Consider the following 27,160-nt stretch of genomic DNA (forward strand, 5'->3'; position numbering starts at 1 on the left):
GTCCCCTTTAGAGGGGAATTGGGGTAATTTTTTCGTTAATGAGATTTAATTAAGTAGTCATAATTGTATTTGGAACTCGACAAGCAATCAACTAATTGTCACAATGTCAATTAACCATATGTAGGCATGCTCAAATGACATCTAACTGCGCTCTTTTAACAACGTACTATTTGTGCGCTCGTTTTTATGGTTCCTAAATAAAGCCCGCAAAACAAAATAGGAAAAGTGACATGTGACTAGGCTGTTGCACGCATCAGGAAGCTGCGCCATCAGACAAGCTCACTGTGAGGTTGCCAGTATAAATGAAGAAATATGGATCGTCCTACCTGCCATTGTGTATCAATAAAAGAACGCTTGGAAGCGCTTCAGTAGCGGCGTGGGAGCGGGCGTCTATTTCATAGTTGGCGTGTTTTGCGCGCTTTTATTTTTTCTCAGAAACAACAAATAGGCAGATTTCAGAAAAAAATAAATGCTTTATTATGGGGTTATCTCGGACAAGGTAATAGAAAATTAATAATTTGCTTATTCGAGCAAGAACTAAAAGTTGGCTAATAGAAGTTAATTATGTAGCGCTTAGTGGTGAGAAAAGCACAGGTTTGATGTACACACGACTACCACTTTTATCTAACAGGTAGAACTTTCCTAGAACGCATGGTTTCTTTTTTAAATATTGGTGCAGGTTAGCTGGTCCGCCGGTATATAAAATGGGCATTAAAGTATGCCGTAAAAATAAAATGATAAAAATAAAAATAAACTTTCATTAGCGGGAAATAGGAGAAACAGCGATTAGTACAGATGTTTCGCTTCGGTAAACAGCTAGAAAATTGATGGTTGCTGTTCAAGTGAAAAGATATATTTTAAGGCAAAAAGATTAAATTGCTCATGAAACAAGAAAAATGACCATCGGCGTCGGCCTCAACAGGAACAATGAAAAAAGCCACATGATCAGAGAGTACTGCTTGATGATTTCATGTGAGACCTCGTCATGACGCCGCGAATCGGCATCACTTGTGACGTCATTATTTCGTCATCGTGACGTCATTGTAACCTTCCGTAAGATGGCGTCACGAGAAGATGCATCACATGGAATCAACGCGTGGTCTAATGTGCGACGATCAAGGAGGCAATGGAATAGCTGGGGAAGTGCAGAAAGCTTGCAACGCTTGCGACCCCGGAGGCAGCGGAAAACCATGTTAGAAAAGAAAGAGGACATGGGTTGGGGGGGGGGGGGGAGGGCAAGGATCAATAGATCGACTGAATTGAGAAAGAAAACGATGACTTACAATTACTCACAAGCCAACCAACACTGCCAGTGCCAGTGCCGCGCTCAGACACCTAGGTCTTGCATTAGGGTAGCCTTTATTTCCTTTTTTCACCACACACTTTCCGCTTCTCGCAATCATCTGGAAGACATGAAGTGTTCTTATTGTTTGTCCGTGGTAAAACTGACCTTATTAAAGACACCTCTGGAGAGTGTTTATTATATTCTCGATCACAAATACCATCGTGCGGAACGTTTTAAGTCATATATATTCTTTATATATCTTCCGAGGCTTTCGGGTCAAACACATTATTCATATAAGCAGCCTCTTCTATACTCGTATGTCTATCTGATAAGTTGCCGAACATGAAAAGGCTACAATATTCGGACGAAAAGGAAAAAGTAATTGTCCAGCCTCGAAATTCGCGTATTTTTTTTTTCGTTAATAAGTTGGGCTGCGCGCCTCCGCTACTGTACATTGGCATACCGGGCGAGGAAGCCCTTGCTCTCGCGCCTATCTCTCGAACGGGGTTCAATAGAGGGCTACTAGCTTTGTATATGTTGTGCTTTCATTGCAAAGTTTGCGTTGAAGTCATACGCCGCAAGAAGGTCACTTCGCTTGCGGCAGCCGCAGCGTTTCCTAAAGGAGTGAGCTGCTAGCCTTTCTTTGCTTAACATTCAAAGTTATTGCTCTCGTATTGCTTGCTTATCTTTGCGGCGAAACTGCCTTTTTTGCGCTGCCAGTGCCAGAATCTCGCGTACGCCTTCAGTGTTTCCACATTGCTTTTTAGGGCAACCTCTTTTTTATTGCTATGATAAGAAGTCAGCGAGATATATAACAAACGCTGTTTGTGTGCAATGACTGAAAATGGAGTAATACCTTAATTTAGAAACAACTGCAATGTAGTGGAAATTGGATTAAGGTTGAAACATATGAGTCCGTGGCTTGTTAAAAAGAGAACCAACAGACACATCCCGCGACACTTAGTAAAGCTTGCTGAAACAAGAGAACGCTTGATCGATGATATTGAAGCATTAACTGTGGGCGCACGACGTCTAATTGAGCTCAGCTTTCGAGCCACGTCTGCACTGTGACTAGCATACTCTGCTGGTGTGTAGTGAAAGAAACGCTCCAGACGCTGTAAGTGTAGCGACATTTCGTTGAAATTAATACTATACATTTTTACTGAATATTAGAAAAAATACACTACTAACTTATCAAATAATGTTAAGGCGTGGAAGGTAAAGTGATGCTCACTGGTTCCATAATTAATCTAAATGACGAAACCTTAATGATAAAAAAGAATCCGCGCGTCCCATCGGGCAAATTGGGGCAATGGTAGTTTGGCGGGTGCGTGAGTGCCTTTCTTTCTTTCTTTCTTTCTTTCTTTCTTTCTTTCTTTCTTTCTTTCTTTCTTTCTTTCTTTCTTTCTTTCTTTCTTTCTTTCTTTCTTTCCTGCTTTCTTTCTCTCTATCTCACTTTCTTTCTTCCTTTATTTCTCACTTCCTTTCTTTCTTTTTTGACACTTTCTTTCCTTCTTTCTTTCTGACTTTCTTTATTTCATTCTTTCGCATTGCGCAACGTACCCTCCCGTTTCCTTTCTCCATGACGTTAATTGGACCATCATCTACGCGCTTCGGAGCAAGTTCGCGTATTCCACTGGCAGATTCGGAGCAACCCTGTCCGCGACAGAGCGTTCCGCGTTGCCCCGTCTTGCAGAGGTGGATTTCGCCGGAACTCCGGCAACGCGATGCCGTCATTTCTGGTGCAGTCAGGCAGCACGGTTGTCGTCAGCGCTTTTTGAGGCGGTGTCTGTTCACCCTATGTACTTGTTTACATTCCAAAAATGGCGTCGTTCAACTCTTCATTTTGAAAAATTCAGCACGAACGGGACGGAGAACAAAGAAGAGGACACAAGACGAGCGCTGTCTAACAACTGAAGTTTATTAAAAGAAAATTCAAACACATAACAACCAACAACGCAGGCGCAAGAGCTATCTGTAATCAAAGCTTACATTAAGCTTACGTAGTTCACAATCTAAAAAGGCAAACGGACGGCTCAGATATGCGATAATCTCCTGCATCTTTAATGAATTACGCTTCCGCGAGTTCCCGTGCCCTTTATCTCTATGTTTGCGCAGGATGACAGTGTTGTCGAAGAACGGTTTACATCCACGCGCCCTACAATGTGTCGAAAGGTGTGACGTCGGCGTTCCACTTAAAGTGCTATTGTGCTGGTTGACGCTTTCGTTAATACATTTACCCAACTGGCCTATATACACCTTGCAGCAGCAGAGAGGGGTCCTATAGACCACACCAACGGCGCATGAAACAGGAGGGTTGCGATGCTTCACCGTGCAACCCACACCGGAAGTTGCTCTAGCCTTGTTTTCAATCGCAGCACAATCTTCACCAACTTTTTGGTTTGACGAAAAGAGAACGTCGACGTCAAAACTTTTTGCTATCTTCTTCAATCGATGAGACAGCCGGTACACGTAAGGCATAACAGCAGATCTCCTGGGCTTATCGTCGGGTTCACCGGTTACAACTTGGCTTGATTTGCACGTCTTGATTAATCTTTCCGAGGCTGAGACAAGAACATGCGCAGGGGACAAAGCATTATTTAGTCGATAAACTTGCTGCCGAAAGCTATCCTCACATTTGTGTATGCAGGACATTTTCAAGGCGGAATGTAAGCAATTCATTGCGATGGCATTCTTAATAATCTTAGAATGAAAGGAATATTTTTTCTTTCATTCTAGATAGCAGAAGAAAGCAGGTATTTTTGGAACACGGTGAGAGACACCAGCATACATGGTCATACACGGCAGCAAGTCTATCGACTAAACAATGCTGTTCTTGTCGCATGTTCTTGTCTCAGCCTCGGAAAGATTAATCAAGACGTGCAAATCAAGCCAAGTTGTAACCGGTGAACCAGACGATAAGCCCAGGAGATCTGCTGTTATGCCTTATGTGCACCAGCTGTCTCATCACTTTAAGAAGATAGCAAAAAGTTTTGACGTCGACGTTCTCTTTTCGTCAAACCAAAAAGTTGGTAAAGATTGTGCTGCGATTGTAAACAAGGCTAGAGCAACTTCCGGTGTGGGTTGCACGGTGAAGCATCGCAACCCTCCTGTTTCATGCGCCGTTGGTGTGGTCTATAGGACCCCCCTCTGCTGCTGCAAGGTGTATATAGGCCAGTCGGGTAAATGTATTAACGAAAGCGTCAACCAGCACAATAGCACTTTAAGTGGAACGCCGACGTCACACCTTTCGACACATTCTAGGGCGTGTGGATGTAAACCGTTCTTCGACAACACTGTCATCCTGCACAATCATAGAGACAAAAGGGCACGGGAACACGCGGAAGCGTACTTCAATAAAGATGCGGGAGATGATTGCATATCTAAGCCGTCCGTTTGCCTTTTAGATTGTGAACTACGTAAGCTTAATGAGTTCTTTGACTACAGATAATTTTGCGCATTCGTTTTTGGTTGTCATGTGTTTGAATTTTCTTTCAATAAACTTTACTTGTTAGACAGCGCTCGTCTTGTGTCCTCTTCTTCGTGCGCCGTGCCGTTCGCGCTGAAAAGTTTTCAAAATGCATCAGTTCCAACTCGCCCACCTCTCTACTTTACTGCATTCGACTCTCCTAGACGAGCTGCTGGTCTGCTTCTTGCTCTAAGCGATAGCGAGTATATATACGAGAAATTCTAAGAGCGTCTGATTCTCCATTGTCGACACTTGCACACGCAACGCTCCTAATGTTCTTTCAATTTGAAAACTGCCCTCGAGACGCGCACGACAAAGTGGCCATAAAAATAGCTCTCCGACCCTCGCCTGGCTGTCGACCGCGTTTCCCGTTCGCCCTGTAAGAATTAACGGCCAGGCTAGAGGGAAGAGATGATGCGCGTAGCGTTCCTGTTCGCGTTCCACGAGGCTTTGAATGGATGGATGCAGGTTACGGCACGGAACTTCACTCCAGCTTAAGAACCTGGCGAGCCAGCTCCCAAAATATTCTGCTCAGAACATGCCACATTTTTGAGGGCGCCGATTGCGGCTGCTGCCACGTGCACATACTTACCGGCCAGTTATGTGTCCAGCCGTCATAAACAAGTATTATCATTTCGTGCAGTATTTATGATCAGTGTCAAGTACGTGGTACTTTAACTCCGAACTCATCCCCACCATTCGTAAGCACGCCCAGCAGCAGCCGACGCACAGCCGGAGAGATTTCCATGTGCTCTTCCGTAGTTGTCAGCGCAATAGACGAAAACGGTATCCCTGCTGTCCGCGACTGCGTGGTAGAGATAAGCGCTTTGCTGTGACGACCGAAGTTGCCATGGAAACGTAGAGAGCGGAAGAAGAAATCATTTCCGGAACCGGTTACGTGACGTATGCTAAACAACTTCCGTAGCGACCTCACGTGGTGGTGGTGGTGGTGGAAAACGTTTATTACTCTATATACAGCGAGAGGTGTGGACGGGGTGAGCCGGATGGGCCCGCCCTTCACAAACACTAGGAGGGATCCCTAGTCCGGTATCCCTGTAGCTGCCGCGGAGGCCCGGGCTCTAGCCACCAATGCTTGTTGGGCTTGGAGGTCGGAGCAGCCGAGCAGGACAGCTTCCCAGTCCTCTCGGGTGGGGTGGGAGTGGGGTGGGTAGGCAGGATTGGAGGAGCATGCCCACACCATGTGATAGGTGTCAGACGACTCCTCCGCACAGTGCGGGCACGCGCCCGAGAAGGCCGAATTGAAATGTTTTAATACTGCCGGGCACAGCACAGTATTGGTGAAAAGGCGGAGAAGCCAGCGCTCCTCCGCCTTGGTGAGGCCTTTGCAAACGGGGGGATAGACGCCATGCGAAGATTGATAAAGAGAGGTGATCTCTCTAAAGGTGGTGGCCGGATTGAAATCGGGTCACGTGGAGCAATCACGTGTTCCACTGGCAGATTTGGCTTTGTGCAATCTGAGTGCTCTCTCCAGGATTTCGACGGCCGCTCCGGATCTTCCAGTGGAATTCGCCATTAGTTCCAAAGGCGACCGCTACAGGCGCTGCTCGCGCGAAAGGGAAGTCTTCTTCCTCCTCTTCTTCTAGCGCCTTCATGATGGTATTAACGCAGGCAAAACCACAAACAGCATAGCCAACTGTAGAATGCGCACGCTCGCGCGAAAGATATGTCTTCTTCCTCTTGCTCTTCGAGCGCCTTGATGATGACATTAACGCAGGCAAAACCACATTTCCTCGATTTCCTCCACCACACGTTCGGCCACAGCTGCAAGGTCTGCGAGCGCCTGTGGTTCGACAACAACCTGACAACATCGCTACTCTAACAACGTGTCACGTCTTTATATGACAGTAGAGGAATTGTATGGAGCATTCACGGTTTAGCCGATTACCTCCGAGCCAGCTCCTCAATCATCATTCACTTCGTGCATATGGCGTGATTATTATTATTATTATTATTATTATTATTGTTATTGTTATTATTATTATTATTATTATTATTATTATTATTATTATTATTATTATTATTATTATTATTATTATTATTATTGTTATTATTATTATTATTATTGTTGTTGCAACTTCAGGTTTCGTAAAGGAGGACATGGCTGCTGTCGGTGCATCGGTTATGCTTATCGTATTGCTGGTGATCTTTGGTGAAGAAAGCTTGGCAGTCGGTCGATGGACAGAAGAGAGACCGGCGAACACATTCCTGTACCGCTCATTAGGGAGGTTCGCCTACCGGAAGAAAAGCCTGGTTCTCATGAAGCATTAACGCTTCGCGTAACGCAAGCTAGATGGAAGAGGGTATGTTTAATAAGGCTGTGACATTCGCATGCTTCTTCCAGTATTCCATTAACTGAAGCCTTCTCTACTCACAAGTATGCAGTATATATATATATATATATATATATATATATATATATATATATATATATATATATATATATATATATGTATATATATATGTATATATATATATATATATATATATATATATATATATATATATATATATATATATATATAAGTATAAAATTATATGCGCCTTCATAAAAACAACTGTTTATTTTGTGTACGTTTCGACGGCAGCCCCACCTTCTTCAGGACATCACACTATTTACAGCGTGTGTGTCCTCTTATAGCATGTTGAGAGTGGAGGGGAAAGGACAGAACGGAAGGAAAAGAGGAACGTTACAAGGAACGGGGAAAAAGGGCGGGCGGGAACCACGACATCAACAACAATAACAACAACAAAAAAGGTCAGGAAGGTCAATAAGAAGGGGCTTGCTTGACGCGGACATTGTGTTAGTTTAGGAAGCGACAACAACAGTCTCCGCGCACCCACCTTCCCCCCAAACGGACAATGTAATGACCATGCGCATCTAGTATGGCACCTTCCGGTGTAAGGCCACGGGTGGCGTTTTTGACGTCCTTCTTCGTCGTTTACCGTGTTAAAGTAATTGGTGTGGTGGAGACTGAGGGCTTCCAGCGTATGCTTTTTTGCGTGTCGGCCAGGGTGTAAGATCACAAGTGGCCGGTAGTGTTGCCGCGTCGTCAATATTTCTTAGGCGCATCGGTACTTTTTGGGAGAGGAAAAGATGTAGAAAAAGGGAAGGGTTGTAAAGGAAAAAGACAGACTAAAAGCTTGTTCGTGTAATGACAGTTTAAGTGCAGTGCGGTACGACGTACACTACACTGTACGACGTCCGGGACCACTTATCTGTGCATGCCGGCTGTGATTGAAGTGGCAGATAAATCCTGGTTGGTGAGACGCATAAGCTCACAGCTGCGCCGAGGAGTGCTATCATTGGAAACAATATTATGCTCGCACTGGGCGGAAAGGGGCCAGGGACTGATTAGAGAATGGTGTTTGCACATTTTAATGATCGTAATTCGGAGAGGATGCCCGGGTGTTTATTTATTCCAGTTTTTATCGTGTTGAATTTGTAGATAAAGTATGATTCACGTTGCTCCCTTTTTCTGGTTGTACGAAAATTGTTTTCCAAAAGTGTAACCCTGATACCCTCAAAACTCTGATCTTTCAATGCGAAATGTTTAGAATGGGGAAAACCAGGCAGGGAACGTATATGTGACCGATGGTTGTTGAACCTAATTCTAAAAGTTGTGTCTGTCTGGCCTACGTATTGCATGTTACATACCCCACATTCCAAAAGGTATATGACATTGCTTGAGTCGCAGTCGAGTGCACCACTTATTCTGTGCTTAAAATTTGAGTGTGTGCTTTCCGCCACGGTTGTTGTCAGCATGTGTTTAGATACTTTGCATCTTCCTTTTCCGCAAGGGCGACATCCGATTTGGGGCTTTGTACCTATCTTTTTTACAGCGAAAGCTGTTATGAGATCATTTCAACGACCGTTTTTGGTGGCGTAGTTGTCCGCCGCCTTCGCCGCCGGTGTCCGTAACCACTATCGCTCGAAATAAAAAAACGAAATAAGAAAAACTTTCCAGGATGGAATGGGGTTCGAACCTGGGCCCTCTGCGTGGGAGCCCAGTGTTGTACCTCAGAGCCATGCCGGTGCTTGGAACTGCCTTGCGAAACGACGCTATACAGGCTCCATGGCCTGAAGGAATCACATTAACATATCTAATTTAGTGTGGTAGAAGAGTAAAATAACAACCACGCACCACACAACGCGAATTCTGTAACCAGGCGTCACACAATGCGAATTGCGCAACGAGTGGGCTGTTGGATGCTTTCAACCCACTACAAGGGGCTCTGCAGTAATTCTTCATCGTCATCAGGCACAACACCAACAAAGCATAATGCCTTACATGTTTTTAGCGGGTACCACGGCCCTCCGTTGAATGACGAAAAATGGCATAATGGCTGCTTCCCTACTTCACAGAAATTATGATTTATAGCGTAGTGGGTTCCTGGCAAGTGCACTTGCATTGGTTGCCAAGGAAGCCCATGAGCCCATCATCCATTTCCTCAGGGTTTCAATAAAGATATTCCCCCTTCTTTCTTCTCTCTTTCTCACGTCACTGTATGTTATATTGCATGATGGGAGAGTGAAATAGCGAACGGGCGTCACATAATGCGAACTACGTAACTGGTGAGCCGTTTAAAGCTTCCAACCCATTACAAGGGCTGAGCCACAATTCTTCATCGTCATCAGTCGTCACGTAACCAAAGTGCACATAATGCCTTACATATGTGTAGCTGGAACCTCGCTTCTGCGCACAATGAAGAATAATGGCGTTGTAGGTGCTTCCCAATTTCACAAATATTGTGATTTATGGCGTAGTGGGTACCTTGCTAGTGTACTTGTATTATTAGCCCCAAGAGAGTTTACAACGGCCTCTAGAAATGCCGCTCTTCCAGCTTTCGCTGTGACTGTGCTGCGCTTTCCGCGCAGGCCTGTCATTTTTTTTATTAAATGATCCCTGATACTTCTTGACCACCTGTATACCACACCCGGAGGAGAAGTGAAAATTTTGGATAGTCGCTTGCTCTGTTCCAATATGTTAAAGTGTCTTTTTAAGATCTTATTAGTGTTGGGTGGGTTGTTTGTGAAAGTTAATACAAAATTTTTCTTGCGCTGCCGATCGGTATCTTTTTGTTGGTGTAGTGAAATCTGGCGGTCCAGATTTTCCGCTTTTTTGGTCGCGTCATCAATGATAGCTGGTGGGTATTCTTGATGGAGGAGTACCTCGCGCATACGTGTGGTGTTTTTTTGGAAATCCCCAGAGCGAGAGCAGATTCTTTTGAATCTTTCTGCTTGGGAATAGGGAATACTGGTCTTGCAGTGGCGCGGGTGGCAGCTTTTGAAGTTCAGGCACCGTTGCGTGTCCGTAGGTTTTCTGTATACACTAGTGACCAACGCGTCATCCTCTATTCGAATGTGTACATCCAGGAAGCTTATTTCAGTGTTAGAGTAGGAGTACGTAAAAGAAATGCTGGCGTATGCTTGGTTAAATGCACGTATGAACTTGAGGAGCGAGGGATTATTGGTCAGCTGCCAGCTCGTAATAAGTTCACGTGCTACGTGACGCCAACAAGGCAGAAAAAGAGTGTTCCACACTCGCCGTCATGGCTACTGGCGGCGCTGACTGACGCTCCCACGTTTAAATGTAGATATATACCCTAAAGTGGACGGGGGGTTGGCCGCCGCGGTAGCTCAGTTGGTAGAGCATCGGACGCGTTATTCGAAGGTCGCAGGTTCGGTCCCTGCCCGCGGCAAGCTATCTTTTCGTCCACTTTTCTTTCTTCACAATTACCTTACATTTATTACTAAAAACATCCCCTATACTTTCCTTGGCATTATTGTCTGTTAGTTCTCATTAATATTGTATATATATATATATATATATATATATATATATATATATATATATATATATATATATATATCGTTCCAGAATACCGTTCGGAGCTGTAATGGTATATTCCGCTCCAGTTAAAGTACACATAACCGTAATACATACACAGATACAAACGCTGTCGCATTTGCTTCGTGCGTGAAACGGAGAGGACACAGAAACACAGCAGGACCTTCTTTTATCAGAAAACTTAATTTTGAATGAATTGGCTCAAACGACTTCGATGTGAATATATTTCCCACGATTTGCCTCATTAGCACACAAAAAACCTAAAATTGTACATAGACGAAGAAACAGCATTAGCCTGCAGCTGCCTTCACCAATTTATTGATCTGATCATAGTGTGAGTAAATCTAGCGTAACTGCCGTTGCCTGTTTATGTACGTGAATATTGTGGGGGCACACATTGGTCACTTTATTGTGGCGATCAATTTTATTGTCTTTCACTCACTTCGCAGGAACCTGCACGAATAATGTGCCATATTGGATTCATTGTCCTTGAAAATAACACGGTAGGTTGCAATCATTTGGATGAATGCGGGTCTTAAAGAAGTTCTCATGCGAAAATTTTCAGTTGCGTTTTTTTTGCGTCAAGTTTCAAGTTTCAAGTTTATTCAACAACGACGTCAGTTACAAGAAAGTGTGCACAAGATTGGTAATACACAAGGAGCCTCAAATGTAGAAACTGTCAGGGAGCTCCCATACATGATGTTAACGGGAGAAGAAACAAAATATACATCAATCAGTGGTTACGGTATCTTCGGTGAGAAAAAAAATGCACAGTGCGAGAAAATGACAGTGAAAAATACATATATGTTTAGCAAGGCAAAAAAAGGAAACTCTAAAGAACAACCAATCGCAAGTTCCAATACAAAACATAAGGACAATATAACATGTAGCAATTGTTATCGCTACATTAAAAAGCAGTTGCTAAGATGAAGACAATTGTTGCAAAAAATATTTCTTTACTTGGTTTTTGAATGCATGTTCCGTGGTTGATGATTTTATTACGTAAGGAAGGGAATTCCACAGCCCGATTCCCGCAGATGTGGTAGTCAACTTACCGTAGTTTGTGCGAACTTTAGGCAGAAGACGGTTATGAAGCTCAGAAAACCTAGTAATATTATTATTTACAAGGCTTTCCACGACAATGCCATCTATATGCACATTCCCGCGAAAAAGCCTATACATCACAACTGATAACTTCAGCTGAAAGAGGTAATAAAGTGGATGTATATTTAAATTCTGATAAAGTGGCGTTGCATTGGTTAAGAAATGGCTGAAAGTCATGAGTCGAAGCGCTTGATTTTGTAGGCGTTGTAGTTGATTGAGATGGTTGAAATATGTGTTACCCCAGGCTGATATGCAATAAGATGGATGGCTGTGAATATGTGCGTGATAAAGGGAGTGGATTATGTGTGGCTGAAAATATGAACGAGTTTTGATTATGGCGCGTATTCCAAAGGTTATCTTGCGAATGAGTGATTGCGCATGAAGACTGAATTTCATATGTCGGTCAAGAATTACACCGAGAAACTTTGTACTGTCAGGCATTGGAATTATCGTCAAGACGCACAGATATAGATTTTGAAAGTACAGTCGGGAAGGAATGAAAGACTACAAAAACGGTTTTTGATGGATTAATTCTTAACATGTCCATTCGACACCAGGAACCTATATTATGTAGATCCACGTTGATGTTTCATTGTAGCTCATCGTCATTATTAGCATAAGTAAAAATGGTCGTGTCATCTGCATATAAGATACAGTCTGTAGCGGTCAAAACATTGGGCAGATCGTTAATAAAGAGCAAAAAGAGCAGCGGGCCAAGGATCGAACCCTGAGGAACACCTTCATTGACTTTCTTAGCTGCTGAAACATTACCGTCAATCTGAACAACTTGAGTGCGATTGCACAGATAACTAGAGATAAGTTGAAGTGGAGGGCCAGTTATTCCATACGATTCAAGTTTGTGTATAGGAATGTCGTGGTTATTTGTGTCAAAAGCTCTCGTTAAATCAATGAATACGCCACCAACTACGAAGCCTCGGTCGATTGCCCCTTTTATTTTATCGGTGAGGGTTAGGAGCGCAAGCTCAGTGGAATAGCCAGGCCGAAAGCCATACTATTTAGAAGTCAACAGATTAAACTTCGTCAGGTAGGATATTAATCTTGTACGAGGGCGGTCCGATAAGTACTTAGCCTTCAAAAGAAGAAGGAGAATTTTGGAACGGCGTCGATTTATTGCTCAACGTTGTCCCCTTTCAACTCTATACACTTGATCCAGCGATCCTCCAACTTCTTCATCCCGTCAGAAAAATGCGTTTTCTCCTGAGCTGCAAAATAGGCTTCTGTGGCGGCGATAACTTCTTCGTTCGACTCAAATTTTTGTCCGGCGAGTGAATTTTTCAAGTTGGGAAACAAGAAGAAATCACTCGGGACCAAATCTAGAGAATACGATGGATGGGGCACCACTTCGTAGCCCAGTTCAACCAACTTGGCCGTGACGACGGCGCCGGTGTGAGCTGGCGCGTTGTCATGGTGAAAGAGCGCCTCTTTCTTCACCAAATGTGGCCGTTTTTTTCGCAATTCGGTGTCGAATCGGCCCAGTAATCAGGCGTAGTAGGCTCTTGTCACCGTTTTGCGCTTCTCGAGGTAGTCGACGCAGATCCCACCCCGAGAATCCCAGAAAATGGTGGCCATCACCTTTCCGACCGATGCGACAGTCTTCGCCTTTGGAGCAGGTTCTCCGTGTGTAGTCCACTGCTTCGACTGTTTTTTGGTCGCTGGTGTGTACCAGTGGATCCATGTTTCGTCGACGGTCACAAAACGACGCAGGAACTCCTTCGGATTACGCTTTAACAACTTCAAACACTGCACTGAAGTGGTCTCACGGACGCGCTTTTTGTCCGGAGTAAGCAAACGCGGCACCCATCGCACCGACAGCTTTCTCATGCCCAAAATTTCATGCAGGATATGACCCACGTGGACTCTTGAGATGCCTACTCTCTCAGCTATCTCGCGCACCTTCAGTCGGCGGTCTGCCAATATGAGGTCGTGGATTTTTGCCACGTTATCGGCCGTGGTAGCCGTTTGCGGGGCCCCTGGGCGAGGCTCATCAAAAACCGACGTGCGAGCGCATTTGAACTCGTTGAACCAATTTTTGACCGTTGCCGTCGAAGGAGAAGACTCACCGTAGACGCCATCCAGTCGCTCTTCGATTTCACTGCGCCATTTCCCTTCCAAAAACATGAATCGAATCACCAACCGATATTGCTCTTTTTCCATTTTTAATGGACATACGAAAATCACCGGCTTCCTCAATCGGCCAAAACAAAACCGCGAGCCCGATTCGACTGGACCTTTGCACGTGTCCCTCTAAGAGAGTGTACTCAACGTCAGTATATGTCTCATGCGATAGCGTCGCGCTCTCGCGGTGAGGCTAAGTACTTATCGGACCACCCTCGTATGCATAAGACGCTCGACTATTTTGGTGAAAAATGGAATAATACAAATGGGCCTATAATTGCTCAGAAGTTCGCGATCGCCTTTTTTGTGAACAGGTGTTATTCTACCAACTTTTAGGCAATCGGGCAATATACCTGCTTTAAACATCTTGTTAACAATATCTGCAATGATAGGAGATAGCTCACTAGAAACTAACTTGATGTGAGATGGGCGGACACAGTCAAGACCAGGTCCCGTGGACCTGAGCAAAGTTATAACATGAAGAACTTCTTCTGCACTCGTAGGTCGCAAGAAGAAAGAATAAGGCTGGCGAGGTAATGTTGGTAATAGGGGATTTGTCAAAGGTTCAGATATACTGCCAAAATACTCACTGAACGCATTGGCGATATCAATTGGATGGCTGTATGTTTCTGATTCAGTTCTAATTTTCGTTATCTGCTCACGACATTTATTATTTAAGAATTCGTTTATGACCTGGCAGTTGCGCCTCGTATCATTAAGTGAAAGGCCAAGCCCTCAGTATTCTAGAAAATGCACTGCTAAGCGTGGATGTGTCATGGAAATGTAAAACAGTATGTTTTTAGAAAGTGGTTTATGGTTCCTGCTGTACCTGACGTCACAACACTGCGGAAGCTTCTCGTCGCGCGCTCGCTCTAGAAGTCAAGACTTTTCCACGCCGCTCCACTCCGCGGCTGCCTTGGTGGCTAACAAGTCGCCATTTTGAATGCTTTGGTGCCGCACAAGCGGCCATTTTGAATGTTTTTGTACCTGACGTCATCACAAATCGTAATACTGTTGCGTGAAGTCACAAGAGTAGACACTATAGCAGGACGGCACGATGGTACCGATGTTATCAGGTGGGTCATGCGAAAACCTCTTTTAATGTCAAAATAAAATATCTTCTCAGTGTTTACTTGTTAACATAGCCATGTGTTCGAAACGCATTTTTGGAGTATACTAAATTACCATGTCATCGAGATTTAAAGTCACATCTTAAACTGCTTATATTTACACGTGTTTTCTTTATTTTGTATTATCATTTTCTTCGTTTTTTCTTCAAGGGAAACGTTTAATTTCATCGACAAGTCGCGCATATTTTCTTGCACCTGACGTCGCATGAAGTGCCTCCTCTTTTTTTTTTTTCATAGCCAATACATCTTTCATATCCTGATAAATCAACTCTCCGGTATGACACGTCATGCTGTTTTTCAAGAATGTGTTCATGTGGCTTCTGCTTCTTTATTTTTTATTAGCAAGGTTGAGCATTGCGCGAACTGGCGCAGCTCATTTAATGATACTAGGTGCTAAGAAATTTGCTGCGCCGCGTGTGTCTCGACGCTATAATATTGGTTTCCTTTTTTGCAGCTTCTCGAGAAATGTATCACCCTACTTACAATACCCCCAATTGACACAGGTGGAAGCAGAAACGTGGTCACTAGGTTTTGGTGCAGACCAGTGGCGTAGCCAGAAATTGTTTTTTTTGTTGGGGGAGGCACTGCAGCAAGTCCTGATGACGAATGGAAAACCCCTTCAGAAACTACTGGCGAATAAATTGATTTCACCGCTGAAAGAACCGGCTCCGTATCGCCATAGCTCTTTATCCGCAGTATAGGCCGATGGACAACCATTACGCTACAAGAATATATATATATATATATATATATATAGCTGGCATTCTACCCCTGCAACACTTCGGCGGAGCCGCGCGCAACTCTTAAACGACGGCACATTGCAAACTACCGATCGCAGCGCTGCAAGCGGATTGACCCTGTTTGGGCTTCAGTTTTCGAAGCTCGTTCCGAGCACTAACCTGTTCTACTGCACGCTACTGTGAGGTAGCCAGTATAAAGGAAAAAAAAAAACATGGCTGATCCCTCTGTCATAAAAATCGGTATAACACGAAAGTGACACTTGTCTTCAAAGACGTTGTTGAGTGTTTGTTGTGCATTCTTCCCCCCCCCCCCCCCAAGCGCGAAGGAATGAATGCTACAGCATCAAATTGTAATGTTACGCGAAGAACGGCAAGTCGCTCGAAACAAGCAGAAAGGACGCGCGGAACGAACATACACAGGATTTGCGCGAACTATCACAGTTGTAACTTCTTTCCGTGTGAAAGCGGCCGCTGCAGTTTGCGAGGTGACCTTCGTGCTCTCAACGGAAACTTGCAGGCAGAGCGCAAGACGTACAAACCACCGAGATTACGAGATAAGCGCCCGCACGAGCGACCACTCCCTGTCGAGGCGCGCGCTAATCCGCGTGGGGGACGCCTTTTAAAGCGCGCTCTTCGAGCCCTTTGCGCCATCTCGCTAGTGATAACGAAAACACGCTGTACCGCCGATCTCTGAGTACCGTCACCGGCAAATACTGTAAATAAAGAGCTCGCCGTTCGCATAGCAGACAACAGGCCGTCTGCGGCGGAGTCGTTTCGCGCTGGCGATCGAGAGGTCGTAAGTGCGTCTCCCGGTGACGGAACTTTTTCTTATGGTTTTTTTTCTTTGCCATATGTTAGTCTTTATATTTTACAACGTCATTTCCGTGACGAAAATGCGTCAGTAGAGCCGTGGTGGACCCCGGCATAAAACACTTTCGTGTTAAAAAAATCACAGCATATCCACGTGGTGAATGATGACGATTGTAGCGAAGCGAACTCGCGCTGCAGCACAGCGATGGCATTGGCGCGAGCGTGGTCCTTTTTGATGGAAGATATTGTGACTAAATTGTTTGAGAACCACAATCTGTTGCACACACCGCAACTATGGCCGAAACTGTTATCAAGGAAGTCCCGCTGGAAGCGCGGGTCGGCGCCTTCGGGCAGAGCCCGCCTGACGCGTTTCGCAGCCACTTCACGTGCTCGCTTAGCCTCGGGCTCTGCCTGCCGGTACGCGCGCTTTCTCGCCGATTCACGGTCCTTTACACTTTGGAGATATGATTCGCGCCGCAGCCGTGCACCTTGTCGAGCAGCTCCGGCCTCGCGGACTCGAACGACGGGGTCTTCTCGCCGCAGCCATGCAGCTTGTCGAGCAGCTTCGGCCTCGCGGGCTCGAACGGCGCGGTCTTCTCGCCGCAGCCGTGCAGCTTGTCGAGCCGCTTCGGCTTCGCGGGCTCGACGGCAGAATCTGTTTCGCGGCATCGACGTGCAGCTTCGGCCTCGCGGGCTCTCACCTCAGGATTCTGTCTGCGAGCGAGCGCTGCCGTCGCCTTCCGTGCCCTTCGTTTCGTAGCCTTGTCTTCCATCTGGCGACTCCGAGCTAAAGACAAAGCGAAAACATTTCAGAAGTAACGCGCGTCATAGCGCGTTACTTCTGAAATGTTGTCTTTGGGTGTCGTTGAAAACACTAGACGTAGTAAAGAAGAAAGAACGCCACAAAGGCGAACACGCAAAACGAGAGTGTCACTCGTCAACGTCGTCTTCTTCTACTGCATACCAGAACGCGCGCAGTAAAGAAGAAAGAATGCCACACAGGCGAACACGCACGAGAGTTTCACTCGTCAACGTCGTCCTCTTCTTCAACTGCATACCAGAACGCGCGCTTCTCACGAACTAGAGGTGGCTACTACAAGCAAACCTACAAATGGAGGATGGACAGACCCAGGGCATAAGGAATTTCGCCCCTAATACGGACCGCCCTATCTGCAATTGTGTATCAATGAATGAACGCTTGGAAGCGCTTCATTAGAGGCGTGTGAGCGCGCGTTTATTTCATAGTTGGCGTGTTTTGCGCGCTTTTGTTTTTCTCGAAAAAAAAAACAACCAGGCAGATATCAAAAAAAAAAAAATAAATGCTTGGTTATGGGGTTATCTCAGACAAGGTAATAGAAAATTATTAATTTGCTGATTCGAGCAAGAATAAAAAGTTGGCTAATGAAAGCTAATTATTTAGCTCTTAGTGATGAAAAAAGCACAGGTTTTATGTACACACGACTACCACTAATATACAAAAGTAGAACTTTGCTAGAGCACATGGTTTTTTTTAAAATCTTGGTCCAAGTTACCTGGTACAGCCGTTATATACAGTGACCAATAAAGTACGCCTTAAAATAAAATTATAAAATTAAAAATAAAGTTCAATAAGCGGAAATTATTAGAAACAGCGATTAGTACAAATGTTTCGCTTCGGTAAACTGCTACAAACTTGATGGTTGCTGTTCAAGTGAAAATATATATTTTATGGCAAAAAGATTACATCGCTCATGAAGCGAGAAAAATGACCATCGTTGTCGGCGTCAACAGGAACAATGAAAAAAGCCACATGATCAGAGGACTGCTTGACAACTTCATCATGAGACCTTATCATGACGCCACGCATCGCCAACACTTGTAACGACATTATTTCGTCATCGTGATGTCAGTATAACGTCCCATATGATGACGTCGCCAGATGATGCATTACAAGGAATGAACGCGTGGTCTAATGTGCGCCGACCACGTAGGCAGTGGAATAGCAGAGGAAGTGCAGAAAGCTTGCAACGCTTGCGACCCATGAGGCAGCGAAAAACCATGTTAGAAAAGAAAGAGGACATGGGTTGGGGGGGGGGGGGGGGACAATGATCAGTAGATTGAGAGAGAAACAAAAGGATGAGTTACAGTTAATCACAAGTTGCCCAACACTGCCAGTGCGAGTGGCACGCTCAGGCACCTAGGTCTTGTGTTAGGGTAGCTTTCATTTTCTGTTTTCCCCATCTACTTTCCCTCATTATGTTAGATGGGGAAAAGAACAGGAAAATTTTCGAAGGAACACAAATGAAAGGACACAGCGCTGACCAAATCTTTTCCGGTTCTTTTAGCGCTGTTAAATAATGAATGAATACCAACTAGCCCGGTTTACTGTACTCCTAAATCTACTTTCAGCTGCTGGCAATCATCTGGAAGAAATCAAGAGTTCTTAATGCTTGTCCGTGGTAAAAAGGGCCCTTAGTAAGGCCACCTTTTCAAAGGATTTAGTATGTTTTCGATCCCAAACAACAGTCCGTAAATTTCTGAGGCACACATATTCTTTATATATTTCGAGGCTTTCGGTTCAAATAACTTATTCATACAAGCAGCCTCTATTTCCCCCATATGTTTCCCTCATATGTTGCAGGACTCAAAGAGGCTACAATATTCGGACGAAAAGGAAAAAAAAAAATAATGGTCGAGCCTCGAAATTCACGTATTTTTTTACGTCAATAAGTTGGGCTGCGCGCCTCCTGTCCTATACATTGGCCTACCGGGCGAGGTCGCCGTGCTCACCCGCTTATCTCTCGAGGGGTGATCAACAGAGGGCTACTAGCTTCGCATGTGTTGTGCTTTCATCGCGAAGTTTGCATTGAAGCCACACGCCGCAAGAAGGTTAGCGGCAGCCGCAGTGCTTGTTAAAGGAGCGAGCTGCTAGCCTTTCTTTGTTTAGCATTCCAAGTTATTGCTTTCGTATTCCTTGCTTATCTCTTGCGGTGAAACTGTGCCTTTTTGCGCTGCCAGTGCCAGCATCTGGCCTACGCCTTAAGTGTCTCCACATTTTCTTCTATGGCAACCTCTTTTTAACAGCGAATATGTTTAGCAAATCGTTCCTTGTCCGGCGAACCAAAAAGCTATCATCATCATAAACGGGTATGTGCCAAGACAATTGGGTGAACAACACTACTCACCCCTGGTCTACTAAAATGAAGAAGGCAACAGTTAGCCCATCAAATGGCTGCGAAACGACGGCGGTGAGCCGGAGACCTCGAGTACGTACAACTAGAGAATACTAAGAAAGAGAAACGGCAACGGCGGCTGCGAGAAGGCCCCGAAGGGATGGACAGCGTACGCCAACGACTGCATGCCCGTAGATATATTAGAGGTGCGAACGCTTGGTTTCAGCGCCAGTGTGTTCTGTCTCTGGAGCTTGGCCATCCGTGTCACGTCGGTGGCTGTCTGTGGTTTAACTCGAACCTCTCTGCGCTGAGAATGCACTAGAAAGAACCTAGCATCGATTAGCTAAAGCGAAGTTATGACCTAGAAGCAACCTAAAAAGTAACCAGATTACTCTACAGAATAGTCCAGTTTCGCTGTTTCAAACCTTTCGCGGTTTTTCATTATTTAGATTTTTTTTAATTCTTAAGATACGTGAGCTCGGTATATAATAAACGCAGTTTCTGTGCAATGGCCGAAAATCGAGTGATAACTTTATTTAGAAAGAACTGCGCTACCGAGAAAATGTTATTAAGGTTGAAACATATGACTCTGTGGCTTGCTGGAAAGAGAAGTAACACACTGACACATCCTACGACACTTGGAAAAGCTTGCTGTGACAAGAGAACGATTAATCAATGACAGTTACCCAATAAAGTATGGGCGTACGACGTCTAATTTAGATCAGCCTCCGAGCCGCGTATGGGCTGTTAGTAGTTTGCTCTGTTGCTGTAGTAAAGCCGAAGCTTATCGGATGCGTGAGTGTCTTTCCCTCTTTCCCCCTTTCCTTCTTTCTTTCTTTATTCCTTCCTTTCTTTCGTTCTTTCTTTTTCCTTCTTTCCTTTCCTGCCTTCTTTCTTTCTTTCTTTCTTTCTCATTGTACAATTTCCTTTTTTCTATGGCGGGAATTGCACCATCATCTACGCGCTTAGCTAGCGGCGCAACACTTCTGTTGCTACATGCAACAATGACGGTGATTCGTTTACATCCAGGCAACAATGAATTGTGGAACGTGAAATGACAAGCCACTTCGATAAAGATCAGATTCCAATAACAGAAACGGCTGAGCGGCGACAAACCCACCATCTAGAGAGCATCACTGATTCGCAAACGGCGCTTGCAAATACACATGCGACCTGCGCACCTTCGAAGGCCGCAGCTCTGCACGCTCGCCAGCGCCGGGTTTTTCTCGCTACGACACCGCCACGGAAATCTGTGAGTCATAACAAGCTATGCCTGGAAACGCTAAAGCAGGAGTGAAGCAGCACTTTTCAGGGCTGGCAAAAACTGACTTAGAAATGCTGATTTCGCCTGTACTTCGCATGTACTTGGACATCTACATATTTATTATGGCAATTTCAGGTTTCGCAAAGCAGGATATGGCCGCAGTCGATGCCTCTGTTGTGCTCATCGTATTGCTGATGAGCTTTGGTGAAGAAAGCTTTGCATCCGGACGATGGACAGAGGCCATACCGGCGAACACGGCCCTGTACCGCTCATTAGCGAGGTTCGCCTACCAGGAAGAAAAGCATGGTTCTCTTGAAGGATTAACGTATCTCGTAACGCAAGCCAGATGGAAGAGGGTATGTTCTCCAAGGGTGTGACATTGATAAGTTTCTTCCAGTATTATATTAATATAAGTCTTCTCCTGTGCCAACACCTGTAAAGTGTATCTCTCTATCTCCACACACACACACACACACACACACACACACACACATATATATATATATATATATATATATATATATATATATATATATATATATATATATATATATATATATATATATATATATATATATATATATATATATATATATATATATATATATTTCGGGATATTGCGTTCCAGTTAAAACACACCGCCCGTAATACATACACGGAGTCACATTTCGTTCGAAATTGAAGTGCAGAGGGGCCAAAACAACAGCAACAACAGGTTCATATATATATATATATATATATATGTATATATATATATCCCAGAAGCTTTTTTTATGAGAAAATCAAATCTTCAATGAATTGCCTTCAACAGCTTCGATTTGAATATTATCATTAGCACACGAACAACCTGGAAATTGGACCACGAAAACCAATTCGCCTGGAGCTTCATTCATTAGTTTATCGATCTGACTAGTCTCAGTAATTGTAGCATAACTGCTGTTGGCTGTTTATATCCTTGAACATTTGAGAGATACATATGTAAGTGTTGAAATGTATTGTCTTTCTCCCATTTCACAGGTTGGTGCACAAACAATATACCACATTGGATTCATTGTCCTTGAAAATAACATGGTAGGTTGCAATCATCTGGGTGAATGCGGATCTTAAAGGGGCTCTTGCACGAAAATTTTCAGTTGATGTTATTTTTTTTTGTCAAATGAAAGGTCAGGTCCGTCAAGACCCTAGAAAATGCAGTAGTAAGCGGGAAAGTGCCATAAATGTAATTACAGTACGTTTGTAAAGGTGGTTTTGGTTCCTACTCTTCTTGACGTCACAAGACTGTATAAGCTTCTCGTCTCATGCGCGCAAAAAATGCCGTGACATTTAATTGCCGGTTCACTCCGCGGCTTCCTTAGTGACACACAAGTCGTCATTTTGAATGTTTTTGTACCTGAGCTCATCACAACTCGCCAAACTGTTGCGTGAGGTTACCAGAATTTACACTGTAGCAGGACGACATGATAGTGTCGATGTTAGTAGGTGAATCAGGCGAAAATTTATTTTAATGTAAAAATAAATATATTATCAGTGTTTAGTCATGTGAGCGTTTCCACATTGCTGCCTCTGCATCTAGAGTGTTTGTATAAAAGCGTAAACTCACCATCGAAAATTGGTGTCAGTACCCCTTTTATAGTTTACAAACCTTTTTGCCTGCCGTAGATGCCACAGCGGTAACATACGCAGAAATAGGTGTTTTCCAATGCTCCTTCTATATGTAGGACTACTATTTCTGAAAAGGAATTACTTCCTTTTTAGCGTTTTTTCTGGCAGCTTCGATAAGTATAATATTAGCATAAGTTATGTATGTATTACAAGGAAGCTCTCATTTTCTTCTCAGTACTCGCCTAGCTTCAGGCTTTCTTGAGCTATAATTAGATATCAGTGCGCACAACGGATAATCGCTTCTTAAACCAATATTTCAAACGTACAGGAATAAATGACACGTCATAATGTGTGTGACTCGAGGTGTCTGCTATTTAACCACGTTATCAAAATTGTAGTACACCAAGGAGCTTCCGATACAGACAATCAATTACCAAGGAATGCAAACCAATTTTAAAGAATTGATTGTCATCCCTGATGAAGAAATGCATGATGACAAATGGCTATGGTTTCAATAGAACAGCTGTTGTCTCAGTTGAATTCCCCGTATACTTTTCTTGCCTTTAGTAAGGTGGAAAAGCAGAATTCAGTCGAGAGAAGATTGCCCTGAGTGGCTCATCTGAGAGCTACAATCCCATCAAGCTCGGAATGCGTTTTCCTCACGAAGGTCACCAAAGCGTTATCTGGTCTAGTTTTATCTCTGCACCTCAGTATTTGTGAGTTTCGAGAGAACGGGCAACGCTCAGGAAGTCGCTGAATGTTCACGGCTACTTACAGCAAAAAACACTCAACAATATCAAGCAGCATTTTGCATGTCAATTCCTTTGTCTAGTATGCTCGAAGACGTAGGGGCGGGAGTGGGCGGTCATGACAGTGCAGTCAACATAATGTCCGCGGCATTGCTGACATTCACGCTTCTGATGTTCTGGTTATGAGTCACTTCCTAGCATATCTTACACGGGTGAGGCACGGGCAGTTTTGATCGCGATCAGCGCCGGTGCAGATTAGGCTCGATCGGAATGAGGTTATGTTACACGCTCACATAAGAAGCGATCAAGACGATCGTGATCTGCACATCGCAATCTGGCTGCGTAATCATGATTTGACTGTGGCCTGCGCCATGCTCGATCCGGATTGGGATGCACCGTGTAGCAGCGACTAACTTGTTATCGCGATCAAGAAGTCCCATCCGGATCGGCCCCACTCGCGAGTGCAATTGCCCGTGTGAGACCGGTGTATGGTATACCATTTCAAGTGCTACGGCTGCGTGACCAAAAAGCCCGGGCCATTGGATAGACTTTTATACACCTGTCAAACCCCAAGAACTTAGATTTAGCGTATATTCCACATTCCGGTTAACAACAGCCGCCAAGCATGACGTCATGCGTCACGTTGAAACATTATGTAGCTCCCTGAATATGAAAATTCTGCAGGGCGCGACACTGCAGTGAGGAATACGTTCATTGCTCTCCTGAAATTGAAGATTCACATAGTAGGTGTGCTGGTACTTGTTAGTGTTAGTTCATATGGTCATTCACGTAAGCCTCTGCTTTCCAGTACGTCTCTTTAAAAAAAGTAGTTATGAATTGTGTTAGACAAAATTACAAAAAATCATTACTGAAGTCGCATGATTTTTACCAAAAAAAACGATTGTTTATTGATGATTGAGCCGCTCGCTCTCTAGCTAGTGGGGGATCATACGCACTAGCTTGTTTTATTGATGATCCAGTTACCAAAGCGGACGGCAGATGATCTTTACGTTGCTCGTATGCTTTAGACTTCTCCATAGCTTTGACCGCGTGTGCCATGCTCATTGAAATATCTTCCCTAGGAATAGCCAGTGACAGTATGCGTTGGCTTGAACCTTTTTTAGAGGACCACAGCATGTCACCGACTCTACAGTTATGTAGTGTTTTCGACGTGACATTATGTGTCTGTGAGGAGGCGCCCATTTTCACTGTTGCTATTCCTAGTTTGCGTAAATAATATTTGCGCTGTATTTTTGTCCTACTCCTTGCATTTCGCAGAAGGTATCACATAGTAAAGATTGGTGACTGTGTAAGCTAGCAATATTGACACAAGTCTTACGTTGTGTGAGAAATGAGTTATATGCATAAGTTTAGCAAACATAAATAAGGCGTCTTTGATACAGGTCATCACTGAAAACAACTATCACATCAACTCGGCGGCTATTTGGATAGTGTCTTTCTTGAGGTACCTAGGAGTTCATACGGCGTCATCGCAGAGTGGGAGCACACAAATCCCCACTATTTGTTTAAAGCATCACACACTCTTGCTTTTAGAGAGAAAGTTCTACTCCTTATCGCGCACCTTGAGGCGCCGGAGCGCAAGGCGCGTGCGGCCGGTTTTGGGAAAGAGCGACATGGCTCGAGGCGCAAGCCAGAGAAATAGGAGAACTGCTATTGACTCTCGGCCAGCTCTGACGCCACAGCCGCAGCTGCTGCTGTTTCGTCCCTGCATCGCTTTTGTGCCAAGTATTGCCAACGTGAACTACTGCGGAGAGGCGTCAAAGCTGCGCTCGCCTTGAGCCTCGCCGCTGTGGTACTACGTGACTAGGTGAAGTTTTAACGGCTGTTTCGGCGACATTTGGGCGCTCGGTCTCGTCAGAGATGGCGCCTCGGCTGGATCGTCTTTGTGGGACGCTTCTGCGCAAGCGACAGGCTGAATCCAATCATTCATTATATATAGCTACAGGCAATACTGCGAAATCTGAAGTGAACGCAATGTGGCTTGCTGAAATACCGTAGCGAAGGAAGGCCAGATCGGCACGTTCTAGACAAGCTCACCCAGTGCGGAGGCGTGCCAAGATCGAAGCTACGGCAGCCGCCGCCTGTAGGCATATTCTTTACGAAACGAAACCAAGCATACCCGTCTCTCCTAGGTTTAAAAGATTTAAACATCAGCCATTTCTTACAGCGCTTCTTAAAATGTTCCTCTCCGAAATTAAAGAGCTCGAATGCGCATCAGAACTTTGGTTTCCACTATAATCTTACCTTACCGGTGATGTTTTAGCCAGCGGATCTTATTCTAACCACTGCACCTTGTCAAAGCACAGTACTTTCAGGCAGTAAATGCGTCTGGCCTAATATCTGCCGTTTCTCTTGAACCGCTTGACTCACGCCACCTAATTTCTGATCTCGGCTTATCGAATTGCCTGTATTACTCTCCAGAATCTCAGTTCCGACAGTTGAAATCCCCGCGCCAGAACGTCGCCTCGACTTAAGCGGCGCTGTCCCATCCGACGCATCAACAGCCATATTAGATAAGAAATGACTTACTCTATCTTTATTCCCGCGATACCAACATGGGATTCTGTACTTGATAACAGCGCTACGGGTCCGGAGTAGCAAACTACGTGAGTAGCAAACTCACATCTTTTGGCACCTATGCTTACCTGCGCTTTCTTTTTGGGCATTAACGTTGTTGATTTTTTAAAGTAAACGCTTCATTTGCCCAACGAATCTTACTCCTTTTGTTGGACATAGCGTTGCCCAATGTGTTTTTTATGTTGTGCTTTGGTCTTTCATCACGTACAAAATGGACTTTTGGTTGAGACACAATATGCTGCATTGCAAGATAATGGGTCAACTGGCTGTTTAACATTTCTGACAAGGTTGACAATTGGGCTAATTGGTGAATCGTATTATTGTTTCCCAGCGGAATCGAATATCCTGCGTCATTTTCTATTTTTATGCCTTCCTTATGGAAGCAACTACTGCTGCTTTTGTTCTCAATGTATAATTTTTTTTTGTTGCAGCTCCTCGAGAAATGTATCACCCTAATTAAGACGCCTCCAGCTCTCACAGGGGCAAGAATGAGGAGCGTCACAAAGTTTTGGTGCAGACCAGTGGTGGTGTAGCCACCCACTTATCACGGAGTCGAGGCGGAAGGGGTCGGGGCTAGTCAGGTCGTTATTGAATTTTATATACATATGTCATTTTCTGGTATTGCATCGCTAACGGAAGAACGCTGACGGTTTCCAGTGCCGATTCATGATACCTCGGGTTCCATTGGAGTGTCACAGCCACTGGCGGCACTACCCATCACACCAGCGTTCTCAGACGCCTGCAGCAAGAGTTGCATTGTGCGCGCCGTCGCCCTAAGATGACACAGATGCGCGGAACATTGCGTGATGAGTCGAAGCTTAATTCTGCTATCGACGTCACTGAATCATTCTGGGCGAAACTGCTAAGTTTCTTCCTCTACGGCAAATATTAGGTAAAAAGACGATAATACACAAGTTAGCGAAATTGTATACCGTGTACACTCGTATAACGGCCACACCCATGTTGTAAAAGCCGCTCCCAGAAAGAATCGCCTGCCGCCCCTCCCCCCATAGAATGCATATTATATATTGGATATTTTATATATATATATATATCACTGACCCGTCTATTAGCCACGCCCCCTAATTTTTTGTAGAGATTAGCTGTGTTAACCTTTGTGCAGTCCGCGAATGCCGAAGCTTTTTCTGAGAGCAACGGAAGGCAGCCATGCCGAGTTTTCGGTGCCTCCAGGCAGCAACAGTACAGGCCACCCCTGCTTTAGAAAATGGAATGTGCTTGACGCTGTCGCTG

General features: G+C 44.6%; 1 protein-coding gene across 2 annotated transcripts in view; it reads left to right on the forward strand.

Annotated features, from left to right (window-relative positions):
* LOC119402035 (uncharacterized) overlaps positions 1–26,929 on the forward strand; it is a 37,822-nt gene extending 10,893 nt beyond the window's left edge. The window contains exons 1-3 of one of the 2 annotated variants that reach the window (XM_037669103.2): positions 21,066–21,316; positions 21,978–22,031; positions 26,341–26,929. In XM_037669103.2, coding sequence (XP_037525031.2) covers positions 21,083–21,316; positions 21,978–22,031; positions 26,341–26,442 — 390 coding nt within the window. In that variant the 5' untranslated portion in view covers positions 21,066–21,082 and the 3' untranslated portion in view covers positions 26,443–26,929. Of the gene's footprint in view, positions 1–21,065; positions 21,317–21,977; positions 22,032–26,340 lie in introns of those variants that run through there. The other variant, XR_007417142.1, reaches the window with a different exon arrangement.
* The last annotated feature ends 231 nt before the right edge of the window (positions 26,930–27,160 follow it).

The sequence above is a fragment of the Rhipicephalus sanguineus genome, chromosome 8 (genome assembly GCF_013339695.2).
Source record: "Rhipicephalus sanguineus isolate Rsan-2018 chromosome 8, BIME_Rsan_1.4, whole genome shotgun sequence".
Taxonomy (NCBI): Eukaryota; Metazoa; Arthropoda; class Arachnida; order Ixodida; family Ixodidae; genus Rhipicephalus; species Rhipicephalus sanguineus.